We start from the raw sequence: 14,577 nt of genomic DNA, 5'->3' as shown, positions 1-14,577 counted from the left end.
GATAATGTGTATAATGACACCACACCACACCACACCTTGGGTCATGTGATGAGGCACATTATCAATAACAGGTCAACGATTTGGTCTTGGAACTGAAGAAGCTTCTCAAATGAGAGTTAAGAAATATCTTGAAGAAACTTAAAGAAGTCCAGTCGCTTTTCTTGACCATGACCTGGATGACTGACAACCTACACAGACATACGTGCTTCTGGATTGTTTGCTATCAGGTCACCCGGATGAGCAGGAAGAAAATCGGTGAGGGAACTCAGATTAGGGCCTGAACAATAGCTAGAAGTGCAGCTTCACTACAGATCCGAGCATATAATGAAAAACCGGAAACAGCACGTTTCAAAGTGAGTACATTAGAATGAGAGCAAGGAAATGCTACATCACTATGCACGCCTCGGTATTTTCTGATGTTTTCATATGTGGTGCTCAGCTTGCGTGCAAGGAACAAACTAGGGCCTTGTGGTTTTGATCATACTTCAACAAAAAAGGTGTCACCAAATGTTCACAAACACACTGCACCAAGGTGGCAGGTTACAAAAGTGATAGGAAATCACTGTAGATAGTTGCCCTTCTCGGTGTATGTTTTAGTCAAACCACTGAGTCACAGCAGCAGACACACTATTTTCACAATGACCTCACAAACCCAATCTTAAGTGCAGGAGTTTTGAACAATTTATTTAAACAGCTTTTTTATTTCTTTTTTTTTCTGGCACATTTATACAGCAGACATGTCTGTTGGAGACAGCACATACGTCCTTCCTGCAAGAGGAAACCTCTGTTCATGTTCATTTCCTTTTGCACCAGTAGTTAAATGAGGTGGACAAATCAGGTATACCTGGCACTTGCAAACAAACAATGCTTTATTGTTTAGATTTCTTTGAAACTCTGGTTTTAAATGCAATTTTTGTTTTAATATTATAAAAAATTATACTGGCAAGAAACTTTTAAAAAATGAAATAATTTATAAGGAAATTTGAATACAGCAGGTAGAGGACACACTTACATGGCATGAGAAAAGAGACTGCAGTAACTTACAAGTGATTCAATGCAGTGTAGAGAATCATATCTCGTTGCTGCAAAAGTAGGTGCTCTTTTCATTGTTCAAACGTGAACATTTTTCGGGATTGTTTATATCCTTTTGCAGTGTTTCACATATTTCTTGAAGGCTGTTCCTCCTTTTCCCCAGACATTATTTCTTGCTTCAGGGCCTGTGTTAGTCTACCTTCCTCTTTTAAATACTGAATAATAATAATCTGATATGTATGGAAGTTAGGCAAGATACTTGCCCAATTTCACTTTTTTTCTTCTTCCTTAAAACCTCTTGTGTGGTATTGGCAGCTTGCACTTGATCATAATCAGGCTCGGATATTTTTGTGGATATCTTTGTGGATATTTTTTTAAAAGACATGATTTAAGATGCAATCTCTGATCTAGCCAACACCTTGAATGAATGCCTGTATTATTGCTCCCCTCACGTCCATACTTGACTAACTGGGCTATTATTTCCCTGTGTGAGGCCTGGCCAGGTTCCTGCCAAACATGTTTTTTATTTCCACTGAAGAAAGTTTTGTTTGCTTATAGCAAAGCTCAATTTTCCAGATATGTTTTTCCAAGCAATATTGTACATGTAATTCACTGGTTGTAAATTTTACTTTATGTGCATTACCACTGCTGCACTACTGAGCGGTACATTTACTTCACCTCCTTAGTATTCCTGCAACTTTGCTTCCCCTCTTGACTGATTTCTAGTTAGTCACTGATCTTCGTGCATCCTCTGTCTTTGTGATATCACTCATGTGAGATTAACTGGAAGTCATAGGTTTGCTCACCTTAGTTTCAGTAAACTGAAGTAAACTGAAACTAAGCAAGTGATCATTTGCTGCAAACCTCTGAGTTTCAGTCTGAGTTCAGTCTTTGTACTCATATTGGATGTTCATAAGGAAATACTTATATTATATTTATAGCTATTACTGTTAATCCTAAATTCTCAGAGGTGGCAGAAGTTCAAACAGCCAGTATAAACTCTTTTAGACAAATTCATACACCTCCAACCCCTCAGTTTATAAGACCAATACATAAAGACACTTCCCGGTTCATCATGGCCAGTGGTGGGAGACCCTTCTATCTGCAGGACACAGACCATGATGAAGTTGCAGCTCTGCTATGATACATCACATTACATGTATCTTTTCCAAACATGCACATCTATGCTATGGAGGTGCTTTTTTTTCTATTTCTAAAAAGCAGGGGGGGGGGGGATGAACTGTGAGCACTGGAGAGGGGATTCATTGTGCCCTCGTGATAAGGGTTGAGCTTCCTCAGTGAAACACATCGTGGGCAGATATCTGGTAAAAGATACCATGGAGCGCTCATGTCAGCCACTAGGAGTTCTAAGTTACTGAAAGAACTTTAGCAGCTGGATAATCCAGCTCTGGTGTGACTGTTGGTGAATCATTGTGGTTTTGTTGACTCAACGGGCTGTAGTATCCCTATCCTGCTCAGCCCAAACTGTAATGGGCAAGGCTTGGGTTAAGTCTGTCTGTAGCCAAACATGTGGCTGTTCTATTGTCTGGTCCTATTCCGTCAGGCTTCTCATTTGGCAAACCAAATACAGTAACATGTTCCACTTGCTCCTTTGTATTTATAACGTCTTTATGCAGCATGGGGACTCACTGATTTATTTCACTGCCACTGCTAATTAGAAGCTTAATCGCATCTGAAACAATGGTTATCATTTTGTATTTTCTAATTCGTTTTTATTTTTATTTCATTTTTGACTTTTTGTTTTCACTTCAGTTTAGATTTAGTATCCAGAGTGGGTTTGCTTGTTTCAGTTCGGGTTTTGTTTTGTTTGAAAATTGCTTCTTTTTTTTGGGTCAGTGTTAAGATAAGTAGTATTATTGTATGGAGTGCATATGTCAGAGGTAAACTGAGGAAAATCAGCACGGGGATTAAAAAAAAAACCCTTTATGAAAGCAGTTGACAGACATCTTATAAGAATACAAAATCTCAATAGACAAGTCCATCAAAGCCTCATCAGGGGAACTGATAACAAATTTTACCAAACAAAGAAAGTCTGAAACTAAAGCTATTTTCTACATATTTTCCCATATTTTATTTTATTCTGGTTAGTCTTCTAAGTTCACAAAACCATTTCAGTTATTTTTTTCTTTTCCCATAAGTCTGGTTTTTAATCTTATTTTGTTACCTAAACACATTTTTTCACATCTAATTTTAGTTTTTAGTTTATTTTACCAAACTTTAATTACCCTGATCTGAACCACACGATAGCGTTTCCCATTCCACACAATGGGATCCCAAAGGGATTCCAACTCCACCTAGTGGTACATAAATCAAATAGAGTGCAGGAAGGATGGGCCCTGTAAGCACTCACTAGAAAATGAAAAAACAACAAAGCAGCTGAAAATACCAGATATGTGGTTTGTTTAGTCACAAGAATAAAAGCCATATAACAGCAACAAGATGTTTAGTCTGCTTTTGATATCGCAAAAGAAACAGACTTCAAAAGGTGCAGGCGGGCTCAAATTGGTGCGACTGCATGGAGACATAACCTTTCTGACTCTAATATTTCCTGTTTTCCGAACAAGCCAAACAGAAGCTTCCCAGTGGCCTCAAATTGCAAGGAATGTTTATCACTGCTAACCTGAGGCGAACACAACTTATTAAACAGAGCACACAAAACTTCTAAACATCTTTATGTGCACAAGGTTTTCTGACAGCAAGCTGAAAAATAAACACAGTTAAAATTTTAGTGTGTTGTTGCAGCATTTAAAAGTTAACCTTTCCTTTTTTACAGGCTCAGAAGGAAAAAAGGTCTTAGTGTTCCAAAAATATTTTCTCAGCTTCATCCATCCAGTCACATGGAGATTCCTCTTCAAAGTCCCTGCAGTGAGAGGACCAACAAAGTCAACACAATTTAAGAACTATACTTTCATTCAGTATCCTTCCCATTTCAGTCTTTTTCTCACCCTGTTCACATTAAAATCAATTAAAACACTGCTGTAACTATTTCCCTTTATGTCCAGATGCTGTACAACATCATCTAATATGCTCTGCATTAATGCTGGGATATTAAACAACAATATGTCAGGGTTACTTACGTGTCTTCATCATCAGAGCGTGGCTGCAGTCGGTCCTCGTCTATAACCAGCTCTTGTTCGGGCCCATCCGTGTCATCACCCTGAGGATGGGAGAGTGGTCCCAACAGAGGGTCTTCACCTGAACAACACCACAATGATGAACACATTAAAGATTTCAGTTGGGCTATCTACAGCTTATATTGAGATAAGAGTCTGCTCACAGATCAGCAGACCTCTGTTTATTATGAAGGTGCTGGAGGCTTTGCTCAGCTGAGCCTTCTCCAGCAGACTCAGAAGCCTCTCAGGAGGATTCCTTTCCCATCGTCTTCTCTGCCTGCTGTCCTCTGGCTCCCCTGCAACAGAATGCTTTGGTTTGGCATTTCAGTCTCCGCCGCTTATTTTTGCACCTTTCAGGAAATGAAATTCTGCTGCTACCATACCTTCATGAGTAGAACTTGTGAAGGTCCAGCCAGTTGATGTCACGCTGTCAGATGAAACCAGACTGGCATTAGCTAACACCTGCAGCACGGTGTCTGATGGCTCAGTAGACCACTGCTTTCGAGGGGCGGGGTCTCTGTTTTCGAAGCAGCTTTTTGATAAGTCCATACCTGATTTAAAGGGTTATTTAGGACATATTTTGATGACAAACCATACAGTCTTAAGAACAAATTCAGTAATGTAACCCTGCCAGCAGTGCAACAGTAGATCATTTTCTTCAACATAACATTGTTAGCTTTGACTCCACCTTCAGATGTTGATGTTTTTATTAAACTCTTCTCTCCCAGAAGACGAGCCACATTCTTTCCCTCCTCTCTGTTCCATCGACCTGTATGCCTCGCCTGCTCCTCCCTCTCTGAGGCCTGTAAAAGATTCAAAACACCGCCCTGAATCAAATGCACAGCACGAGCTCTGCGGCCATCTGAACAAACAAAGGGTCCACATTGGATTACCACAGCTGGCAAAGTTGCGTAAGAGTTTAAATTCTCATGCTACCATTAGGTCAAAACAGCAAGTGACTGTGATGAATGTGCAGCCCTAAAATCAGGTTCAACATACTGATTTTCCCTGGGAGGGCAGGTGTGTACGCAAGAGTTTAGAAACCCTGTGAGAGGTCAGGATGGTGTGCAGGGACGGTCTGTCTTTCGGGTTTGTCTTGAACATCTGCTTGACCAAGTACTGCAACTCATAAGGAAGATGACTGGGGAGGGGAGGGTATGCACCCCGGCACACCTTAAGAATCAGACTCTTCCAGCTGGATGCCTGGAACTGGACACAGGAGAAAAGCGTGAAGACACAACAAACCACACTGTGCATGAAGTGTGGAGGAGGGAGTACCGGGTGTCGCAGGGTGCAGAGCTCGTACAGGACGCAGCCTAGAGACCACACATCACTGCAGAACACACAAAGGGAGAAATGGTTATTCATTCACACCAGACATTTCATCATGTACTGGCAGAGTCAGAGAGAACTGGTTAACCCATGCATGAGTTACACAATCACTGCTGAGCCCCTTTAGTCAGAGAACTCAAACTAAATCAGAGACTGAAAATAACATGTAAATGTATGCTGTCAGGGAAAAAAAGCCTGCAGAGAGACTTTAAGCCGGGGGTTCTCAAAGTTTTAATGACTTAGTCCCACTTTAAGAAGCCAGAATATGACTTAACTTTTAGTTAGTCTTTGCACTGTCTCTCTACAGAGGATGACAGTATTTTATGTTGCTATTTCTTCATTTTATTCAGTCACTTTTTGTTCTGGTACATAGTTGTTATTCATGTATTACTCAAGTGAGTGTTACAGTGCTTGATGCTAGCTGTATACGTCAGTGTTAGGAATGTTCAGTCGGCTATGATGGCAAGAACAGAAGAGTTGGGTTTGAAAAGAGATGATCCCTTGGTATCATTCTGCCCTGCTCTATCGTAACACGACATGAAGTGTGGCTGAATGAAATGTGCAGCGGCAGACTCGAGGGCCACTTGAGGGCTAGCACTTGGTGATCCAAGTCCTTTAAGATCTCTGGATATTTTTGTAGTGCAGATTTCACACATACTTTCAATAACTACTGTAGGCATTCCAATGAACTATAATTATCACATACAGTAATTCCGCATAAACGCACAAATATGTACACACACTCTGCAGGTGCTCTACTGTCACCATAGTTTGACCAGATTTGGTTCTGGCATGTCCCTTTTTAAAAATAAAAACCACACAGTTGGTTAAACAGATGTATTATTTGTATGTACAGTCATGGCACAAAGTTGATTTTTCAGATTTTCTTTAGATTATTTTTACATGTTTTTTTTGATATTGTGAATAACACAAGGGTTCTGTGAGATTCAAAACATTTTTATTGGCAAACAAATAAAAATTTAGTATGGGCAGTGACAGCACTGCCAACAATTTTTGCACACAACTGTAGACTATTCTAGCATAGGTTCCTGTTTCTTTTCTCATCGATCTAGTTACTATTAATCCGTATTCACAAATTTTATTCATGTAGAAAACATGCCCAGAAACTCTTGTTAGCACATTTTAGTCAATTCATACACTCACCGGCTATTTTAGTGGGTACATGACGGCCTGCTGAAAACGGGAATCAAAATGGGGAAGAAAGGAGATTTAAATGTAAATGTGGCACGTTAGCGCCAGACAGACTATACTGTATATTTTAAAAACTGCTGATCTGCTGGGATTTTTCTGACACAACTACCTCTGGGTTTACAGAGAATAGTCAGAAAAAAGAGAAAATATCTAGCAAGCATAATTTCCTTGGGTCAGAATGACTTATTGATGCCAGAGGTCAGAGGAGAATGGCCAGACTGCTTTGAGCTGATAGGAAGGCAACAGTAAATCAAATAATCACTTACTACAACCAAAGTATGCTGAACAGGATCTCTGAACGTGCAAAATGTTGAACATGAAAATGCTGCGCCACAGCAGGAGAATAAATACACCGAGTGCCACTCTTGTCAGCAAAAAACAGGAAACCGAGGCCACAATTCACACCAAAATTGAACAACATACAGTGGGGCAAAAAAGTATTTAGTCAGCCACCGACTGTGCAAGTTCTCCCACCTAAAATGATGACAGAGGTCAGTAATTTGCACCAGAGGTACACTTCAACTGTGAGAGACAGAATGTGAAAAAAAAATCCATGAATCCACATGGTAGGATTTGTAAAGAATTTATTCATAAATTAGGGTGGAAAATAAGTATTTGGTCAATAACAAAAATACAACTCAATACTTTGTAACATAACCTTTGTTGGCAATAACAGAGGTCAAACGTTTACTATAGGTCTTTACCAGGTTTGCACACACAGTAGCTGGTATTTTGGCCCATTCCTCCATGCAGATCTTCTCGAGAGCAGTGATGTTTTGGGGCTGTCGCCGAGCAACACGGACTTTCAACTCCCGCCACAGATTTTCTATGGGGTTGAGGTCTGGAGACTGGCTAGGCCACTCCAGGACTTTCAAATGCTTCTTACGGAGCCACTCCTTTGTTGCCCGGGCGGTGTGTTTTGGATCATTGTCATGTTGGAAGACCCAGCCTCGTTTCATCTTCAAAGTTCTCACTGATGGAAGGAGGTTTTGGCTCAAAATCTCACGATACATGGCCCCATTCATTCTGTCCTTAACACGGGTCAGTCGTCCTGTCCCCTTGGCAGAAAAACAGCCCCATAGCATGATGTTTCCACCCCCATGCTTCACAGTAGGTATGGTGTTCTTGGGATGCAACTCAGTATTCTTCTTCCTCCAAACACGACGAGTTGAGTTTATACCAAAAAGTTCTACTTTGGTTTCATCTGACCACATGACATTCTCCCAATCCTCTGCTGTATCATCCATGTGCTCTCTGGCAAACTTCAGACGGGCCTGGACATGCACTGGCTTCAGCAGCCGAACACGTCTGGCACTGCGGGATTTGATTCCCTGCCGTTGTAGTGTGTTACTGATGGTGACCTTTGTTACTTTGGTCCCAGCTCTCTGCAGGTCATTCACCAGGTCCCCCCGTGTGGTTCTGGGATCTTTGCTCACCGTTCTCATGATCATTTTGACCCCATGGGATGAGATCTTGCGTGGAGCCCCAGATCGTGGGAGATTATCAGTGGTCTTGTATGTCTTCCATTTTCTGATGATTGCTCCCACAGTTGATTTTTTCACACCAAGCTGCTTGCCTATTGTAGATTCACTCTTCCCAGTCTGGTGCAGGTCTACAATACTTTTCCTGGTGTCCTTCGAAAGCTCTTTGGTCTTGGCCATGGCGGAGTTTGGAGTCTGACTGTTTGAGGCTGTGGACAGGTGTCTTTTATACAGATGATGAGTTCAAACAGGTGCCATTCATACAGGTAACGAGTGGGGGACAGAAAAGCGTCTTACAGAAGACGTTACAGGTCTGTGAGAGCCAGAGATTTTCCATGTTTGAGGTGACCAAATACTTATTTTCCACCTTGATTTACGAATAAATTCTTTACAAATCCTACCATGTGAATTCATGGATTTTTTTTTTCACATTCTGTCTCTCACAGTTGAAGTGTACCTCTGGTGCAAATTACTGACCTCTGTCATCATTTTAAGTGGGGGAACTTGCACAATCGGTGGCTGACTAAATACTTTTTTGCCCCACTGTAGATTAGGAAAATATTGTGCGGTCTTACAAGTCTCAATTTCTGCTGCCACATTTGGATGGCATGATCTGAATCTGGCATGAGCAGCATGAAAACATGCTAATCTCCTGTTCAGCAGCACGCTGAGCAGGAGATTTGCAGCACAGGTGTTCAGTTGGCAAATCTGCAGCAACTGTGTTGCTATAATGTTAATATGGACAAAAACTTTGAGAAACCCTCCACCCTCCTATTGAATTAAAGCAGTTCTGAGGGTAAAAGGGGTTTTAACCCAGTCATAGCAAGCTGTACCTAATGAAGTGGTTGGTGAGTGTATATTTACATTTCTGCTTTTAACATTTCTTGTTACAATGGCACACATTTTCTAAGCACAGACACTGATCTATGGAGAAGAAACATAATTTCATCTTTATATTGTTTAATATAAACCGGAGGATCCAGCCGAACGCTCACAGTAGCATACCTCTTATTGTTGTACGGCTTATTGTCCCAGATTTCTGGTGCCACATAATACGGAGTTCCAACATATGCATGAGCGTAAGCCTTCGAGCTGGAACAAATTTACAATCAAATTTAAAATCGACAAACTCAACATTAACTTTAAAAAGCTGAACAGCATCAGGTTCTTTACCTGTTCAAAATACAGGCTGAGCCAAAGTCTCCAAGCTTGACTGTCCCATTATCGGTCAGGAAAATGTTCTGGGTGAGGATGAAAGATAAGTGATGATTTAACATGACACAAGCTATAAGTACAGCCAATTATGGCAAAATGAGATTATATCACATAGATGGGTTGTAATGTTTCTGATCTGGATCAGCAGTTTCATTTTTGTTCATTTCATTCAACACACAACCAAGCAAAATGATTCCAATTTGGATTCAATTGTGCTTGCCTGACATGAAATTCACTGATCCACACCACCGGGATATACAGCAATGACATTGGAATGTCATTCGGGCTGGAGAAGTGTACTCAGATGGTAACAAAGACTGGGAAGGTAGTCAGAATTGAGGGAATCACACTACCAGATGGCAACACTGCAGACATAGAGGACAGCTACAAGTATCTGGGGATCCCACAGGCAAATGTTTATCCATGAAGAGGCTGCTAGGAAAGCTGCAACCATGAAGTACCCGCAGAGAGTCAGGCAAGTCCTGAGAAATCAGCTGAACAATAAGAACAAGATCCGGGCTATCAACACCTACGCTCCGCCCGTGAGCAGGTACCTGGCCAAAGGAGAAGATAGAAGCCACTGACATCAAAACCAGGAAGCTCCCCACCATGCATGGAGGATTCACCCCAAGTCCAGCACCCTGAGGCTATACGCTAAGCGGAAGGAAGGAGGCCGGGGAATGGTTAGTGTCAGTACCACAATCCAGGATGAGACAATGAACATCCACAAATACATCAGGAAGATGGCCCCAACTCACCGCGTGCTCAGTGAATACCAGGCAGCAGAAACCCAAGAAAAGGAGGAAGAAGAGGAACCACCATGGAAGGATAGGCCCCTGCACGGTATGTACCAGAGGCAGATAGAGGAAGTGGCTGACATCGAGAAGTCCTACAAGTGGCTGAACAAAGCTGGACTGAAAGCAGCACAGAGGCACTAATCATGGCAGCACAGGAACAAGCTCTGAGCACAAGATCCATAGAGGCTGGGGTCTATCACACCAGGCAAGACCCCAGGTGCAGGCTGTGTAAAGATGCCTCTGAGACAATCCAGCACATAACAGCAGGGTGCAAGATGCTAGTAGCCTGCTGCAATAGATGTAGGCTGCCGGGGGATTCCCATGATGCATTGAGTTTTTCCTTTCCAGTCACCTTTCTCACTCACTATGTATTAATAGCAGTGTTGGGACTAACGCGTTATTAAGTAACGCGTTACAGTAACTACGTTATTATTGTGGTAACGAGCACGGTAACTAGTTATTATGCCAAAATCAGGAACGCGTTACTCGTTACTGGGATTTAGATAGGGTCGTTACTCGTTACTTCGTGTGGTGGCATCGCGGAGTTTCCACAGATTCAGTAACATTAGCAAGTGGTGGAGGCAGCAGGTGGATGAAGGAAAAGGGACGCAGAAGGAAAAGAGACCCGAGGCGGCCGCCGGTCCAAGTGTGAACTGAACTTCAGGTAAGAAGTTATGACCTGCAGTCTCTCTGGGTCAGATATAAACCAAGCTTAGGTGGAGTTTATTTTCGTTATTCTGACTTTTTCCGTACTGCGTGCTAGCTAGCATGACGGAGTTTCTACACAGCTGGGTGGTGCTATGAAGTTAATGATGTTGAACCTTATTTTGTTCATAAGTTATTAGAGTTGCCAGCCGTCCCGTCTGGTATTCAGAGAAAATATTACGCGTTTCTTATTGAGGTGAAAAGGAACAGTTTGTCCCGTAATTCAGCTACAATGAAAAAGGCACAAAGCTGGAGTTATTCTGTGTCTTTACGCTGCACAGCTGCCTCTTCTTCTCTCATTCTCCCCCCTCCCTCTCCCGTTTCTACTTCAGTCATGAAAACTGATCAATGATCAGCTGATCGGCTCTCTTGTTTGTTTATCGCCCACTTTGCGCCGAAAGAGGAAACCAGCGGATGTCGCGCTAAACAACAGCAGCACGTTTAAGCTTGATCAGCTGCTGTTAGAATTTATTTAATATTAATTTCTAGTATCAGCTGATGTTTGCTGGAGCCACAGCTGTAAAAAAAAAGCTGCTGGTCATGATATGGTTTGGTTATCTGGTGAGAGGGAAACATGAAGATGAAACCAGGAGATGTCCTTACTGGATCATCAGAGCTGAGCAGGTGATGGAGAAACAGGTTTACCTTTTAGGTGACATGAATGAGTTGAAGGGAAGTTATGAACTGTTTCTGAGAGACAAATAACCCCAGGATCCTTTTTTAGGTAGCTGACAGCTGGTAACTGTGCAGGTGCGGATCTAGCAAAGTGTGGCCAAGGGGGCATGTAGGGCATTAACAGGGAATGGGGGGCACAAAGAAATACTTTTCTTTCTTATTCTCATTTAAAATGTCTAGCTTTTAAAAAATAATTATATGAATCTTACAACAAACGATTGATAGATTGATGCATATATACCATCAAAACAGTGTACATCACTGTCACAACAGTGTTTGTTTTCATTCAAAGGCTTTATGATTTTTCCTATAATGGTGGGCCGGTCTCTAGTTAAAATACCCGGGCCAATTTTCTTTCCCAGTCCAGCCCTGTATGCAGCTCATCTGCAGTCTGGTGTTACCTACATCTTCCTATTCAGAAGGCAGAATTTCTGAGTTCTGAGTACAATCGAAAGCACTACGACTGCAGTTTTTGTGTTGGATGTAAAAGGCGCACATGACTCTGTGACGTAGGCTAGAATCATGGCAGCAGTCAATGACGGTCCAGGCGTGGGATTTCTCTCGTGGAAATATGCACGTTATCATATCCTTTCTATTGGTAGGTGGCACAGTGCACTTGTGGCAAGTAAGCAAGCTAGAAGACTGGCAAAGTTATGGAAGAAACACATTAACAAGAGAATTCTGAGTAAAACCAAAGTTACTTTCCCTAGTAACTAGTTACTTTGAAAGTAACGAGTAACTTGAAGTAACTGAGTTACTTTTGAGAGAAGTAACTAGTAATGTAACTAAGTTACTATTTTAAAGTAACTTACCCAACACTGATTAATAGACCTCTCTGCATTGAATCATATCTGTTATTAACCTCTGTCTCTCTTCCACAGCATGTCTTTATCCTGTCTTCCTTCTCTCACCCCAACCGGTCGCAGCAGATGGCCGCCCCTCCCTGAGCCTGGTTCTGCCGGAGGTTTCTTCCTGTTAAAAGGGAGTTTTTCCTTCCCACTGTCGCCAAAGTGCTTGCTCATAGGGGGTCATATGATTGTTGGGTTTTTCTCTGTATCTATGAAGCGCCTTGAGGCGACTTTTGTTGTGATTTGGCGCTATATAAATAAAATTGAATTGAAATTGAATAGTATACAGAAACATCTGTGCCGAATATGGCCTGGAAGTTCCGAGGTCAAAATCAGACACGCCCCCTAGGGCGAGCTAAGATCCTGTGGGACTTCCAGATACAGACGGACAAAATGGCAGTAAAATCAGGAAGAAGGAACACAAGAAGCTAGAGAAGTAGCACGGGGTCAGAGAAGAGCTCAAGAAGATGAGAAGGGTGAAGGTAACAGTGGTCCAAGTGGTAATCGGAGGACTAGGTGCAGTGACTCCTAAGCACAGTCACTGTCTATAGGTCTGTTGCATATTTTTTACACACTGGGCTAAAATATGCTGATCATGGATACCTTTTTTTAAGATGTAATTTAGCTGAAATCTGGAATTACAGAGCTGAATTTGTTCAGTAAATGCTACCGAGTGACATGAGTGTTCAAACTGAGAGAACTGAGAGAACAAACATAGGAAATCTGATTCTTCTCTCTATGTTGAAGGCAGGTTTGACCTGAATGAACCAGAAGACACATTCATTAATGTACCCTGAACAAAGTAAAATGCATAAGCTAGAAAACCTAGACGTGACTGTACCTTGGATTTCAGATCTCTGTGCAGAACTCGCTGATCATGGATATGCTTTGCACCTGCGCACATTTCAGCGAACCACTTCAAGATCTGAAAAAAGAATTTAAAAACCCAATGAAACACAAGTAGGGAAGGGTAATTGTGATCATGAGTGCAGGAAGTCAGGACGTACATTATCAACACTGAACTGGTTTGACTTCTGTTGCTTAATCCTCTGGAGCAGATCTCCTCCGCTGCAGTACTCCATAACAATCCACAGGAGTTCATCAGCTAAACAAACACAATCACACATGCTATTTTGAAATCCAAACAATCGTAACTGTATGCTCATAAAGGTTTGCAATGACTTTTAAAGCGAGTGATATTCGTGTGTACGATTACCCTCGAATGCCTCCCTGAAAGCCACAATATTAGGATGTTTCATTCTGGACAGCAGGATGGCTTCCCTCCTCGAATTCTCCAGTTTGGACTGATTCTATAAAAATGCAAATGCAAACATGATTGTATTCCATACAGCGCGAAACAAAACAAACAAACAAAGGCAGGCTGACAACAAACAGCTTCCATGTCTCAGTGTAAGCAGCAATCTGGCAGGTTATCAGCAAGGCGCAAAAAACGAAACTAAACTCTAATAAAATAAAAAATTTCCATATCCGACCCCAGGCTGCAACATCACGCCTGGAATTCCAACAAGTCTTATTTTACTTGAATGTTTTATAATCATCACAGTTTCGGGGGAAGATTTGAATCAGACTGATCCGTTTGCTCCAAACAGGTGAGGACATTCCCTCCTTTCCTTGCACATACCTTTGGCAGCTGAATCTCCTTCACCACATATTTTTCCTGACTGCTTTTACACCGCACTAACACGGCCCGGCCAAACGAGCCTTCACCGATCACTTTAACAAGTGAGTATTTCTCCATCGATCTTCTCCACATAAAAGACAAAGAGGGAAAGAGAAAGAGCACACTGGGGGAAATAACTACAGCGGGATGAGCCGATGGAGCCGACCCTTCACATCACTGCTTTTTTTAAGCCGCGTGTGATCGTACAGGGATTTTTTTTACAATACATACAGAAGAATACCGTCCCAAAATAACCTCCACCTAGACTAGTGCGGTTTATCTGGCCACTACTTCCTTATTATTATATGACGTAGGGCGAGGCGCCACTGTGCTACCCAGCGTGACCGCTAGATGGCAGAACACAACCTCGAAAACAGACTAATAGTTTCATATGTCATATTGTAAAAGCATTGTAACAAATATAGCAGTAGTTTTTTTTAAATTTTACATTATGCATTTTCTTAA

At 41.8% G+C, this 14,577-nt stretch overlaps 1 protein-coding gene across 2 annotated transcripts; it reads right to left on the bottom strand.

Annotated features, from left to right (window-relative positions):
* Positions 1–3,794: 3,794 nt before the first annotated feature.
* nek3 (NIMA related kinase 3) lies at positions 3,795–14,205 on the bottom strand. Of its 2 annotated transcripts, none has more exons than XM_085370861.1 (13): positions 14,074–14,205; positions 13,648–13,741; positions 13,439–13,536; positions 13,273–13,356; positions 9,365–9,432; positions 9,197–9,283; positions 5,445–5,499; positions 5,166–5,375; positions 4,855–4,969; positions 4,550–4,717; positions 4,343–4,462; positions 4,131–4,248; positions 3,795–3,913 (listed from the first exon to the last, which is right to left on the bottom strand). In XM_085370861.1, the coding sequence occupies exons 1-13, from the start codon at positions 14,203–14,205 to the stop codon at positions 3,847–3,849; spliced, it is 1,416 nt and encodes a 471-aa protein (XP_085226987.1). In that variant the 3' UTR covers positions 3,795–3,846. The 2 variants fall into 2 exon arrangements, with proteins under 2 accessions (XP_085226987.1, XP_085226988.1); XM_085370862.1 differs by having other exon boundaries at positions 4,343–4,475; positions 4,593–4,717; positions 4,855–4,960; positions 14,074–14,190.
* Between the last annotated feature and the right edge of the window lie 372 nt (positions 14,206–14,577).

This window comes from Diplotaxodon limnothrissa, linkage group LG14 (assembly GCF_057381915.1).
Source record: "Diplotaxodon limnothrissa isolate DT_005_m linkage group LG14, D_limnothrissa_male_GT1.1, whole genome shotgun sequence".
Taxonomy (NCBI): domain Eukaryota; kingdom Metazoa; phylum Chordata; class Actinopteri; order Cichliformes; family Cichlidae; genus Diplotaxodon; species Diplotaxodon limnothrissa.
This window is presented reverse-complemented; position numbering and strand designations above follow the sequence as displayed.

Bases quoted from the DNA above. Each gene is read 5' to 3' on its own strand.
- nek3 (XM_085370861.1), bottom strand. From the start codon at position 14,205: ATGTGGAGAAGATCGATGGAGAAATACTCACTTGTTAAAGTGATCGGT. The intron at 13,537-13,647 runs GTAATCGTACAC...GTGTTTGTTTAG, and splicing joins TTTCAGGGAGGCATTCGAGG to CTGATGAACTCCTGTGGATT. The intron at 4,970-5,165 runs GTATGTTGAACC...AATCTTTTACAG, and splicing joins TGCCCTCCCAGGGAAAATCA to GCCTCAGAGAGGGAGGAGCA.